Here is a 15,181-nt window from a genome sequence, read left to right on the forward strand (position 1 = left end):
TTACGTATTTAATGTAATGGTGTTATAAATGCTTTAAACACCTGTCTCCTAAGTTACGCATGCCTGCTCACAGTCAGCTACCAAGCAAGAGAATAATTTATGGAGACCTTGACTGGACCCTGTATTGTGATTGTGACCTTATTACTAGCGGTAGGTACCTATCCACACCTACTAAAAGACCACATTTCAACATGTGGTGTTCAACAGCAAGCATAGTACCCGTGTTTAAACCACAGCATACTGTATTTAGGTGAACATCTTTTCAAATCCAGTAAACTGAAGTTTTTAATTTGGACTAAACTGCTTTTAATTCACTTTACATTTTTCTAAATAGTTTTAGCTCTGATTTGCAAAGTTTTTTTGTGACCCAAAACTATAGATACCATGGAGCTTGATCTGGCTAACCTGACTAACCTCACAATAGCTGATCTTAGAATACAGTGGCAGGACAAGAGGCTACCAGCTACTAACAGAGAAGCAGGGATGATTAGATCCCTGAAGGCCTGGGCAGAGTCAGCTCCAACAGATGAAGGGGAAGGGAAGGGTGATCCATCCAACAACCTCCAGGAGGAGGAAGAAGACCGCCTGTCTACTACTTCTAGCACCAGGTCCAGACGCTCAGCTCATAGGGGATGGGGAGGTTCCCCCACAGAGAACCCAGAGATGTCCCTCAGAGAAAGGGAGCTGGAAGCTCAACTAGGTTACATAGCTGTAGAGAAGGAGAATGTGCACCTAGCTATGAAGGAGTAGGCAAGGTAGGAGAAAAAAGATGGTGTCAGCGAAGACAAGAAAGATTGTGAGATGTCCAGGGGTGGTGGGTTTATTTCCAGACTACCCAAGGGGATAGTTCCCAAGTACCAAGAGGAAGATGACATTGACTAATGGCTGACAACATTTGAGAGAGCTTTAGGATGAGGAAGACTAGCTCCAAATACTAGGGTTCACTCCTGTGGAAGTTGATCCCAGTAGCAGGGAGGGATAGGCTCCTGACCCTAGAGGGGTATGAAGCAGAATCTTACTCCCACATGGTGAAATGTCTGATCAGGAAGTTTGGTCTCACCGCAGGGCAATACAGGGTGAAGTTCAGGGACACCCAGAAAATAAATCCACAGTCCTAAGAAGGCATTAGAGGACTGGATATCGTGTAGTCAGGTGAGTACTAATGAGGGGCTATACAATGTATTCCCTATGAAGCACATCCTGACTCATTGTTTACAAGAGAAGCTATGCCAGTATCTAGTGGACTCTAAGCTGTCTGGTCCCAGGGAACTGGGGGAGACAGCTGACCAGTGGGTATGAGCCAGGGTTTCCAATTATTACCAGGGGGTAATCAAAAGAAAGGAGGACAGGGGAAAGTACTGGACAAACAAAATAAAAACAAACATTGTCCTGACAAGATCCACAAACACCTGCACAAGGAAGGGAGGCCCGAGCCACTCCAACGTTAATGGGAGGGTGTATCTGGGAAAGTCTTTTGCAAAGGCAGGAAAGTTCTTTGATCCTTTAAAGGTGGGGGGTGTTTAGACTGTGATCAGTTAGGACACAAAAGAGGAGATGTTGTCTGCACAAAGAAGCCCCCCACTGGTGTACAGTTCTGGGGGATTGTCAGTCTAGGTGTAGATGTGGAGTTTGTCCCAGAAATAGGGAAGTGGTTTACAGAAGCCATCATAGTTTCCTTGGGTGGGTTGGAAATTGCAGCCCCCAGTATGGAGTGGTATAGGCAGAGGTCTAAAATAAGCCAAACTGAGGTTGAGGCTCTGAGAGATACAGGAGCCAGTATGACCATAGTCACACAGAAACTGGTTTCTCCAGAGCAGTTCATACATGGTGCATATCACATGTGACCTATGCAGACTGCAAGCCAAACTCCATCCCATGGCATTGATAAGCTTGGAATGGGGAGGTGCAACAGGTTACAAAGATAGTTGTGTCTCATGTCCTCCCAGTGGAGTGTCTACTGGGAAAGGATCTTGAAGCTTCTGACTGGTCAGGGGTGGGGAGGATGGTCTGTGCAAGGATGCTGGACCTCCCTGAGTGGGTATGTGCTGTGACCAGGTCACAAACTACTCAGACGGAAAATGATGGACACTTGGACCCTAGAACAATTGGTCAAGCCTCCAATAACAAGAGAAAGGCCACAGCATCTAGCGAGCGAACCCAAAGAACTCCAGAGGTGCAGGAAGAATCTGACCCTGAGGGGGAGGATCTGACCTTTGAGATAGGGATTCCACCCAGCAAGATATGTTCGACTTGGCTGAACTGCAAGGAGCTGGTGGATCCTCCAGAGAGGAGTGTTTTCAGGGACAGAAAGAGTGTCCCAATCTTGAGGGCCTGAGTCAGACTGCCTCCAGGCAAGAGAAGAATGATGTCAGTGGATTCTACAAAGCCTATTAGGATGAGGGTGTCCTATATACTGAGGCCAGAGACCCCAAGGAACGGACAATATGAGGTTTGTGGTCCTCCAAAAGTATAGAGAATGTCTTCCTCACAATGAGCCATGACATGCCCATGGTAGGTAATTTGGGCCAGAGTAAGACATGGAATAGGCTTCTTAGCCATTTCTATTGGCCCAATATGACTGCCAAAGTAAAGGGGTTTTGCAGCACCTGTGCAACCTGGCAGGCCAATGGCAAGACAGGGGACAAGCTAAAGGCTCCCTCAATACCACTGCCAGTGGTTGGGTCTTCCTTTGAAAGGGTGGGGGTGGACATTGTTGGTCCCCTTGACCCACCAACTGCCTCAGGGAACAGATATATCTTGGTGGTGGTGGTCCACATTACAAGTTATCCTGAAGCAATAGCCCTCAGAAGAGTCACTGCTCCTTCGGTGGCTAGGGCCCTACTTGGTGTGTTCACCAGAGTGGGATTCCCAAAGGAGGTGGTCTCAGATGGAGGCACACATTTTATGACTGCCTATCTGAAGATAATGTGGGATAAATGTTGTATTATCTACAAATTCACCACCCCATATCATCTCCAGTTCAATGGTCTGGTGGATGGGGTGAGTAAGACACTGAAGGGCATGATCATGGATGTGTCTGATAAACTCAAGAGAAGATGGGATATCCTCCTCTAAGGCCTGCTGTTTGCATGCAGGGAGGTGCAACAGAAAGGGGTTGGCTTCAGCCACTTTGAGTTACTGTTTGGGCACCCTGCCTTTGTGTCTGTTGGGAGAGTCTTGGGGAAAGCCTCCCAAAGAAAGGAAGCCAAGGAGATGGGGCTGGGCTGTGTACTAGGCCTGAGATCTTGCATGGCAGAGTACATGTACAAAGCAAGCAGGGAACTGGCAGCCAACCAAGAGCTCATGAAACTCTGGTATAACCAAAAGGCTACTATGCCTGAGTACACTTCTGGACAATTGATATGTGAGTTGGAGCCTCTAGCTCACAGGGCTCCCAGGACAAGTGGACTGGGCACTTTTCAAAGAAGGCTGAGGTTACCTACCTGGTAGACCTTAACACAACCAGTAATTCTCACAGGGTCCTGCATGGCCAGCTTGGTCCTGCACCAAGACAGGGCAGACATGACCATGCTGATGGTCACTGATGAAAAAGAAGAGAAGGAAACGGAGTCTTTCCCGGACCACCTCTCCAGAAATTTGCAGGATGGGCCAGTGGAGGGAGTAGTACTCTCTCCCAAGTTGACAGACCAGCAGCACAAAAACTGCAAGCAGGTGCTGGGCAGTTGGTCTGTTCTCTTTGACCACAGGTATCACCAAATGGTGTGTACATGATCTTGGCACTGATGACATCTTACCTATCAAAAAACAGTTGAACAGGTCGTATGACCAGGTCAAAGCCAGCATCCAAGCTGAGGTACATAAGAAGCTAGTTGGAGTTAATTGAGCTCTCTGATATTCCATGGGCCAGCACGGTGGTGCTGGTACCCAAACCTAACCCCCAAGGGGGGAAGAAAGGAGTTACGTTTCTGTGTGGATGATAGAGGATTGAATGCAGCCACTAAGAGTGGTGCTCACCCTAAACCTAAGATGGTGAGCTCATTGATAGGATAGAGTCTGAAAAGTACCTTAAACATTTGACTTGACATCAGGCTACTGGCAAATTGCCCTCAGTGAAGGAGCAAAGGAGATGTCAGCATTCTACACACCAGAAGGTCAATTTCAATTCAAAGTTATGCCCTTTGGCTTATAGACTTTCTCTGCCACCTTCCAAAGGTTGGTGAACAGGATCCTGTCTGGGTTGGAACAGTTCAGTGAGACTTATCTGGATGACATAGCTGTATACAGTTCCACCTGGGATGATCACCTGGTCGGCCTGAAAGAAATACTTCAAGCCCAGCAGCAGGCGAGCCTGACTATCAAGGCCAGAAAGTGCCAGACAGGGCAGAGTTCAATGGTGTATCTAGGCTATCTTGTAGGTGGAAGCCATGTATAATCTTGCCAACCCAAAATTAAAATTATTCTGGATTGGGAGGCTCCTAAAACCCAGACACAGGTCAGGGCCTTTCTTGGCCTGACTGTGTATTTTAGATGGTTTATTCAAAACTATGGGACCCTTGTGACTTCACTGACAGAACTCACATCTACAAGGCAGACCAAGAAAATAATTTGGACCCCCGAGTTTCAGAAGGCCTTTGGTACTCTGAAGGAGTCTATGTGTTCAGCACAAATGTAACTGGCTCCTGACTACACAAAGGAATTTGTGGTTCAGACATATGCTTCAGAACAAGGGAATGGGGAAGTGTTTGTACAAGTAAATGAGGAGGGCCTAGATCACCCAGAAGCCTTCATTAGCATACACTGTTTCCCCAGAGAACAAAGATGAAGTGCCATTGAGAGGGAAGTCTTTGGTGTGATCTGGTCCCTGAAGAAGTTGAGACCATACCTGGTTGGTACTCGATTCTGTGTTCGAACTGACCATGGACCTCTCAGATGGCTCATACAGAAGAGGGGAGAGAATCCTAAATTGTGAAAGTGGTCCATTTCCCTACAGGGGATGGAATTAACAGTGAAACACAGATGCCTTCACTAATGTAGATGGACTTTTCATAAATAAGAAGTGGCAGGGTAAAAAACGCCTACAATCTTGCATCACCGTGTCCCAAATTATTTTTCCAAAATGGTGCTCCAAGAACCAGAAGCACCACTCAACCCTTCCAAACCTGAAGACAACATGCCTTCAAAAGAAATCAATAAAGTTCCTGAGCATCAAATCTGTATCCAGAAATCTGAAAGTCCACAAGATGTTGCAGTTGATGTTTTGATTTTATTTCTGATCTTCGAATAGTACAACATGAACACGTAGCCAGCACGTGATTCCTCTCAAGGTAAATCTACCAACAACTTCATCAGGGCTACAAAACAAATAGTAACCACCCTAATTAATAGTCTTGAAAGGTTCCTAAACACTCGTAACATACCACCACATTGATTGTTAGTGATTGGGAGAGAATGTGTGCTCATAAAAGTTTATAGATACCCAACACCAAACTTATCTTTCTCACCATCTCATCTCTTGTCATAGCCAGCTGCACCAATTCATCTGGGTGCAACTCCCTTATTGTCCCACTGAGCACTGAGCTGCTGGCTTTATTGGATAACCTGTATCCCTAACCACAGTTCTAGAGTAACCTCTCCTGATTGGCCAGTCTTTGACAAGGTGAGCCAAGCTGCTCTGATGAGGGTGTGAAGTGTCTTAAAAATGAAACAAAGAGACATCTGATGGGAGGAGATCTGCAAGCTGCCGTGCAAAAGGAAGGACCGGGGCTGGGTAGCCAAATATGTCTTCAAAGAGAGAAAGGCACATTGGACAGGACCCAGGCCCACCCCTACTTCCAGCACCCCAGCCAGATGGGAACCCTTGTAATTGAATTAGAAGAAGAGCTGGAAGGGAAGTATTAAGGGAAGTTAGTCAGACCTTTAGGTTGGGTTAGTCAGACCTTAAGCTCCAGGAGATATTTTCTCCATTTTGGTTTTTAAAGAACAGTGCTTTCTGGGACACGAATTTGCCACACTTCAGGGTAAGTGGTCATCATTGAGGATGGCAACCTGCACGCCATTGGTCAGGGGTGCCTCCCTGCTTGCCCAGAAACCTTGATAAATATGGGAGAGCTGTCCAGCAACTGAGAAACAAGAAGAAAAAGGGCTGTCCTGCAGAAACCCTGGCCTGCACCAACAGAACTGCACTCTGAATGACTGCACCTGCTGCACACTTTGGAACTATAGCAAAAATAGGACATTACCTTGTACTAAAAGTTGAAGGAGTGGCCTCCATGAAAGCAACAGGTTAAAAGAGTCCACCTGCATCATCTCCACTAAGAAGAAACAAGCTGACCACCTTCACCTGGACTTTAAAGGAATTTGCCAGGTGCATTGATCGAACTGTAGTCCCAACTCTCTAAGGAGCAACTCAGAGCTTCGGGAACCTTGGCTGGTGTTGTAGACCATCAGCCACCCAAATTAACCTTCTGGAAGCATCTCCAGCATTTGAGATAATTTGGATCATTTTGACCAAAAAGTTCCATAAGTTGATCGATCAATGTACATATCTAAGGCAACCTACTAACAATAACAATAAGGTTTGATAATGAGACAATGATAAACAGAAAGAACCAAGGCAACACAAATATACCTCAACAACCGGATCAACTTCTACACTCCCAAGCGCCTCCTCAGATCAACCAACCACGCCCTCGCCGCCGTCCCCCGCATCCGAAGAGCGACAACAGGAGGAAGATCCTTCTCCTACCTGGCTGCCAAGACCTGGAACTCACTCCCGACCGACCTGCGCCTGACCCAAGACCACCTCTCCTTCAGGAAGAAGCTCAAGACCTGGCTGTTCGAGCAGTAAACGGCACCCCCCCCCCCACCCAGCGCCTTGAGACCCTACGGGTGAGTAGTGCGCTTTATAAATGACCTGATTGATTGATTGATTGAATATGTAACAAAAAGTACAAAAAAACATTTATTTAATTATTTTTTACCAAAAAGCGACCTAAGATGTTCATACTCTCACATTCATGTCCATCAATCTCACTCTCATTCAGACAAAAAGATACAAAATGTACAATATGTGCAATAATGAATTGGCACAAGGATGTTGTAAACGATCAAAAAGGTAACAATGTGGCACAAATTCAAATGGCTGATGGTATTTCTACGCGCGTTTCGACGCGCCAAGGTGCCTTCGTTAGGAAGAAGACCACAGCTGGAACATATGTGGAATCTCCAACAGATATATATTGGGGTAACCAAAGGTCTGCTATAGATTTTAGAGCAATTCAATGCTTGATATATGGTCCACGCTTAATTTTCTTAATAACTTTGAAGAGACAACTGTCTCACTCACTGGTTTATATATTCTTCATTGAGACACTGGATTGTAGGCATTATTCCGTAAGTAAAGTGAACTGTGCTGATAATATATAATATTAGTATATCTTCTGCATAATAGTATTTCACGGATACAAATCCTCCTGATGTGGGGTTCTGGCCTACCGCTACAGCGACGCATAAGTTGATTGAGCCATCATCGAGAGTCAAGCTGGCGAAGTCGAACAAATTCATGTTTGCACTACTGAAACTCTGGAGTTTTTCGTGGTCGAAGAGACTTCCAGGAATCAACCGTGGCATCATGATAAAGCAAGCCGCAGTCGTCAAACTCAAACCCAAACTGCAGAGGAGACTTGCTCGACGTCGAGAGAAAAAGTTCATATAAAGGCAAAAGGTAAAAACTTGACCGGGCCCTATCACTCATTGTATCCGACCCATGCTCCATCCAGGCAGAACAGGAGAATGATTACTTGAGGTCACCGAGTGAGCCCAGGGTGAGTCTAGGGCCCCTTTGTATTAGAACAGCGTTGGGAAGTGAGGTTGCCTTATCTAGAGGTGAGATGAATTGTAGTTGCTCCAGAAGCTCTGATGAAGCATAGTCCTTTTACATCCTCAGGAAACTGTGCACCTGCAGGTATCAGGGTAAGCACCCAGATGGGACACTGCTTCATTGATCTTCAGATGAGAGGAGTAGTAGAGATCTTAGACCACCTGAGTCTGGGAGAAGTAATCGGTTTGAATTACCAGGACATGGTGATGGGTGGTTGTTTGGAGATAATGACCAGTATCAGATTCCCTCTAGGAGTGCTGAGATGGCATTTTCATCCATACTGTCCAAAGTGAGATGAAACAGGATGCTTAGGAAGTTTACTGCTATCATGTCCAAACTGGGAGAGAGCTGTTAATGACACCACTTGGGTAGTTGACACAGAGAGGGTGGATTCTCCTCCACTAAGAGTGGTGTTTACTGTGACAGACCCACAATACCAAAGACTCTTTTTGTGGCCAAGTCTGTCTAGGAGTAAACAAATGAGTAATTAATCAAAAGTATCAAGCAGCACTTGCACCATTAAGAGAGAGAACTTCAGAGGGTCTGGCAGCCAGGACTTTAATCACCAAAAGAGATTGTGAAATTATGAGGTTTCAAAGGAGTCCCTTCGACTTCGGAAGAACGGAGATAGAGCTTAATGTGAATAGCTTTATTTTATGTTCAATAAACAAAAGGAATGATGTACAGCAACTCAATGGGTGGGCCAATTTTTCAGAGAGAGTATAGAGAACTTTATGTGAAAGGGACAATTTTGCCCTTTTTAACACCAATATGTGTAGGCAAAGTCAAGTCACACAAATAGTAATAAACTTTAGATAAATGGTCCCCGTGCATTTGTAAATGCTTGCTCCCTACCCTAGAGGGACCTGATAATCCAAGGTTGCAAGTAAGGGCTTACGTTTGCACCCCTAAGGCAAACATAAAGGTGCACAAATACTTTTGTGAATCAAGCCTCAGAGAACTTAGAACAAATCACATCAATTCAAACTTTACACAAGTTCAAGTCTCAATAGACTTACAAAGCTCAATATGGCTCCCAGTCTTAAATCGCAATATTTACCAACACATTTTCAATTCTCGTAGGACCATCAGAATTCATCATTCTAATGTTAACCTTTCCTTTCACAACACTGTTACACATTACACCATTCCTCTGACACCTCTCGACAATTTGCAGCACCCCTGCCACGCAACCACGATTTCCAAACATTCTTTAATTTCCTACTTACACTTTCATATCTAAAGGTTCATCTTGTTCTGTTTTTTTCTGAATATTTTTTTCCAATGTTTCTCCCAAATTCTTCATAATTGGAAACATCTGAAAATTAAGAAATACAAATTATGCTTGATAGACATGGTCGAAATATCAGCAATTTCTGGCAAACATCCCCAGACCTTCCTTTGAGTAACAGACCATCCATCTTGGGCAACCACATATCAGAGCTGGACTAGAAACAGCTGATATGGAAACCCAACGGCAAAGGCAGAGTGCATTAAAGTAAAATGTGTATGATTTGCTAATATTTTTGCGCAAGACAGCACAGCAACCAAAGCACCTGCACTGCATTGAGTTTTTCTCCCCACCAGTGCTGGTGCACATTTGGCTGCCATGCTCCAAAACACAAATCCTTTGTGCTACAGTACAAGGGTGTGTGCGTTCTCTAATGTATAGGTTTTGTACAGGAAGGGCATCCTTTCAGTACAAAAAAAAATCTTTTAATACTTCTGCTTTGCATGTGTGCTGTACAATGCAGCACACATGTACATTTAAATCATATCTCCTTGTCTGCCTCGAGGAGACGAACGGTTTTAACTCAAATTCCTATCTATGAATGTAAGTAAATTGGGATTTGCGTCAAAATGCATAGTTGGTTGCATGGGAACACCCATGTGGCTTGATGGAACGCTCCTTTGGCATAAAGTAGCACATAGCACAACTTTGTATTAATTTGGGCAACTGTCCAGCGCAAATACTGGTTTGTGTTGGATAGTAAGTCCCACTCAAAATTGTTGCCGGAGGGAAAAGAAAAAAATCGGAAAATTCAGTAGGATAAAAAATGGGTCGATATTCAGATTGCAGCCAAACAAAAAAACAATTGTGCTTACTGGAGCATAATTGCTAAAGAAACAGGTACAAAAAAAATCCCTGTGAGCGTCACCAGTTTCCCCAACTGAATGGGAATCATACCTACATCATTAATACAAATTAAACTTCAGGCAAGAAAGTTCGATCCAAGTAGTAAGCAAGCCATGGGAAAACATTCTAGACAACGGTGCTTCAGCACTTCAGCAAATCGAACATTACATAAAAATTGCAAGATCATGTGCTGCAATGGGTCGGGATCAGATCCCAATAAAAGTACTTCAAAGTAACCCAGAAGACTGGAGTAAGTTTTAAGCCCCCCTCTACTCCCAATGCTATGCCACTGGTGAAATCCCAAAATCATGGAAGGGTAGCATTGTGATCTCAATCTATAAGAAGTGTTCTCGGTTGCTTCCCTGCAATTACCGACAGAGCGCCCTGCTGGAAGCAACAGGGAATATCTTTGCAGCTAGTGTCCTGGATCATCTTAAAGAGTGGGCTTATTCAATCGGATTGATCCCTCTAAATCAAGCTGGGTTCCGTCAAAAACACCCTGTAACTGAAAGCATAGCGGTGCTACAAACAATAATAGACAAATACGTGGTCTCAAAATCACAGGTCGCCTACTCCGTCTTTGTCGATTTCACAACGGCATTCAACAGAGTGGATAGACCCACACTCTGGAGCAAACTTAGAAAACTGGGAATCCCGGACAACCTGCTTCATATAATTACATCACTATACTCGGAAACATGGTGTCAAGTACAAATGGGGAAAGAGAAGGGGCTCATTCACCCAATAGTTACACCAAATGGTCTTAGGCAAGGTTGCCTCTTAGCTCCCCTCCTGTCCTCTTTATATCTTAGCGATCTTCCGAATGTTTTGCATGGGTCATCAATTTTCCACCAAAAATATCACTATGCAAAATCCATATCATGATGTACGCAGATGACGTGGTTATCTTAGATCTTACCCCATTCGGCCTACAAATGAACTTACAAGTACTTACCAAATATGCAGAATAAAACTTCCTAGTGCCACATATAACAGAAACGAAAATAGTTCCGTTCAGAGGAAGAAAACGATACACAAAATGCAACTGGACTCTAGGGGGAAAACTGCTAGAAGTGGTAAACGAATACACCTACTTAGGGGATATATTTACACAAACTTTACAAAACTCGCCTCATCTGCAGCACTTGGGCTGTAAAGCAGATGTACAAATCGGGTCTCCAATAATTTATTTCTCCACTGGGCACAGACATTTTTCTTCTCTTTTACAGATTTTTAGTTCCAAGATTCCACCTATTCTATTGTACGCTCTCGAATATATCCCAATAAAACAAATGGCAACAAAAACAACTTAAAGAAGGGAAAATACTTCGGAAACTGATTAAAGTGCACCAAGCAGTTCCTGCACAAGCTCTGCACCTTTGGCCTTCTTTAGTCAGCTCATATGCCGGTGGGATTACCCACATCATAAGATAGGCCTACATCCTTGTACACGCAGAATAAGGCACCTTAAGATTTTTACCAAAAACAGAGACTTACGAGCTAGGATCACCAGAGTAGGTCTTTAGCCAAAACTTAATTATTGCACTCAAATTATCGAACCGTACAACTGAAGTGCTGAAATCGCATTGAGTCTCTTCCTAAAACATTTAACGCTGAGGATAAGTTATGACTTTGATATTCAACATTGCTCTAAATGCACCATTATGAACCTTATGCAGAGACAATAGAATATAAACAATTGCAAGAGTATACTCATTTTACTTTAAGGCATGGAGTCCGGTGATGCATTATATTACTTCGGCTTGGGATTCTCCCTTTTAAATCTTTTAACTCCAAGTGGCTTCTTAACAAAAATGCCAGTTGTATATATGACCTCTGTAACGGAGGTGTGCAAGACTTGACGCATGTTTTGTCGTGTGTTATAATCTGTTTACATTTAAAAAAACTTTTTAAGATTGTATTAGAATGATCATTTATCAATTTTTAATAACAAATGTATTTTTATCTTCTTTTAAAAATATTTTTGTTATCCGTAGAGAACTAAATCAAATAAATAAACTTGAACTTGAACTTGAAGTCCCACTCAAACCCTTTGCTCCAGGTTCAGTCCCTGCAGTAAAACACACAAGATGATGGACGGAATGTTGCACAATGGCAAAAGATTCACCCCCAGTCACAGATCTGGGTTTAATCCATCGTTATTTTGCTCACCAAGCCACTCCCGTTCAGACATGGCCATATGCAAATCAGGCTTGACCCTGTGCCTCATGGGAACAGTCCAGCCCGAACTGCCAAGCCATGTCTTCCCTGGACCGGAATCAAGCATCCTAGGACTGGTTTCTGGCTATCAGCCGTCTTCAGCCAGGATAGCTTGACTCCAGTGGCGTAGTGAGCACGGGACCCACGTCTGGGCATACCCTTCCCACATAGGGTGAACAGTAAAACACACAAGATGATGGACGGAATGTTGCACAATGGCAAAACATTCACCTCCAGTCACAGATCTGGGTTTAATCCATCGTTATTTTGCTCACCAAGCCACCCCAGTTCAGACATGGCTATATACAAATCAGTCTTGACCCTGTGCCTCATGGGAACAGTCCAGCTCGAACTGCCAAGCCATGTCTTCCCTGGACCGGAATCAAGCATCCCATTACCGGTTTCTGGCTATCAGCCGTCTTCAGCCAGGATAGCTTGACTCCAGTGGGGTAGTGAGCACGGAACCGACGTCTGGGCATACCCTTCCCACATAGGGTGAACAGCAAAACACACAAGATGATGGATGGAATGTTGCACAATGGCAAAACATTCACCCCCAGTCACAGATCTGGGTTTAATCCATCGTTATCTTGCTCACCAAGCCACCCCAGTTCAGACATGGCCATATGCAAATCAGTCTTGACCCTGTGCCTCATGGGAACAGTCCAGCCCGAACTGCCAAGCCATGTCTTCCCTGGACCGAAATGAAGCATCCTAGGACCGGTTTCTTGCTATCAGCCGTCTTCAGCCAGGTTAGCTTGACTCCAGTGGCGTTGTGAGCATGGGACCCACGTCTCAGCATACCCTTCCCACATAGGGTGAACAGCAGTGACACAAGTCCACTCCAGAGCAATGCGTTAGTAAATCTTGCACTAGATATTTAGGTGGGTGTGTGCGGATAGTCTTGTGAGCAATGCTGGAGAATATGAGCTAACAATTTATAATGTCCTGGGTACTAATAAGAATTTGAAGGCGTGAAGTAATGCATTCTCTGAAAAATAAGTTTCAAAGCAAATATGAGGAGACTTGTTAGTATTTGAAAAGCAGCTCCGAATATCAAGTTGAACAGAAGTTTCGTAGTTCTTATTTGAGATTTGGTGTGTGCAGGAAATGAATGTTTGGAGATATGCTATCCTGTGCAGGCATACAACCTGCATTCTCAGGAAGTTTAGTGAGAAGTGGGGTCTCAGAGGTCCTCCTGCCTAATTATTATTCTATAGACAGGCAAGATTTTCCAAATCTATATTTTGGGATCCAACTGATTAGAACATCGATTACTTCGCAAACAGAATGCCAAGATCATAGTCCAGTTGTAGTGAAGTTTGCACATGTTGGTTTGTGACAGGACCATAAACACTAAGGCCCAGATTTTCTATGATTTTGTGTGGGGTCACATCACTTTTATGGCACAACCCAGACGCAAAATCAATGTTGCCATTTACTAAGCAATGCAAAGACACTTTGAGTGGTGTAGTAAATTCAAAAGTAACCTAAAGCAGCCTTTCGTTACTTTGTGTCAGGTAGGCGTTACATGGGTGGTGCATGGGTGTTCCCAAACATCCACCTATGTATTTTGAAAAAAAAACAGATTAACAAATACTTGTAAATCTGGGTTTGCTCGAAAATGGTGCTCCTACCCGACAAAGGCGTAGAGAGAAATATTTGTATTTCTCCTCATCACTTCCTCTTACTATGTGTGCTACATTCAGCAGTACTGGTAGGAAGAGGAATATGCCTCTAAACATTGTTTCTGTGCAGGAAGGTATCCCCTCCTGCACAAATACAATCCTTCCCATAATGCGGGCACCCTTGCACTGTCGTACAAGTGTGCCTGCATTGGCGCTAGGCATCACACAGTCCACCAGTGGAAGGAGGGAGCAGAAATGCACGCAACATAGCAAGTGCCCTTGCTGCACTGTGTTGCATGAAATAATAGTAAATAAGCCCCTAAATTTAGATGCATATGGATGGAATGTCTGGTAACCCTCCCTGGTCTGGCAATCTTTGTTTCAGATCACACTGTGGATGCAAGCCATCGAATCCTACATCCTTCAAGTTCTGCTGAACCAATCTGGCTTCTACCAAATCAGATACAAGCAAAGCATCTGCATAAAGTGAAACATGCTTGTTTCTTCCTTTTTTTTAAAACCCAAAAACGAAAGCATTTCAATTTAGCAACATTTCCTTGTCTTTCACAAAAAACCCATTAGTTTTGTGTGCTGAAGGTGCTACCAGCCAAATCATAAGAGATGTGTCTTTGAACAAAGTGTCCCCACTCACGGGACTGTTCATCAAGGGTGCTGACTGAGGCAAAACCAATGCTCGAAGTCTATTCTGTGTGCCAACAAGCCACTAGCAATATACCCAAGTGCTATCTGAGTAACTACCTTCCTGGAAGTTCAATCTATGTGCCATCTGTGTCCTCTGGACGTCTAGCATTTAACCCTGTGGGCTCTATTCTTCTAACGGTGATGACCTGATTCCTTCACCACGCTTAAAACCGTAGATCTCTACTTCCTACAATTACACATGCTCCCCCAATTCCATTTCCCACTAAAGCAGTTTCACATATTGCACACAATTGACATCAATGATGCTCGATGCATTTATGAGCAACGCAAGGAGCCTGCACAGTGTAGGAGGGCTTCAGGCTTCTTTGTTTGTAATCAGTTAATGAACAACACTGCAAATGCTAAACTTCCCAAGTGACTCAGGTGGGATTCAGTTTGGAGTCTTGGATGCACAAGAAAACATACATACTCTCTGACAGGCTCACTCACTAATAGCTACATCTTCTGAACAGGAATGATCAACAGTGTGGAAAAGATGGCAGTACCAGTAACATATTGCACGAGTTGACTTGGACAGTTTCTCTTATAAATGATGCGGCTGCTCATGGCATCCTTCATGCCATATTTTGCCACCTAGGGAAGGCTATGTCAGGGTATTTATAGAACAAAGGTTGCTGCATGCAAATTTCCATA

The 15,181-nt window shown here is 44.1% G+C and overlaps 1 protein-coding gene across 1 annotated transcript in view; it reads right to left on the reverse strand.

Annotated features, from left to right (window-relative positions):
• LOC144786057 (cytochrome P450 3A21-like) overlaps window positions 1–15,181 on the reverse strand; it is a 266,040-nt gene that overhangs the window by 128,692 nt on the left and 122,167 nt on the right. The window contains exon 6 of the mRNA XM_078665003.1: window positions 9,070–9,158. Coding sequence (XP_078521129.1) covers window positions 9,070–9,158 — 89 coding nt within the window. The remainder of the gene's footprint in view (window positions 1–9,069; window positions 9,159–15,181) is intronic.

The sequence above is a fragment of the Lissotriton helveticus genome, chromosome 10 (genome assembly GCF_964261635.1).
Source record: "Lissotriton helveticus chromosome 10, aLisHel1.1, whole genome shotgun sequence".
NCBI lineage: Eukaryota > Metazoa > Chordata > Amphibia > Caudata > Salamandridae > Lissotriton > Lissotriton helveticus.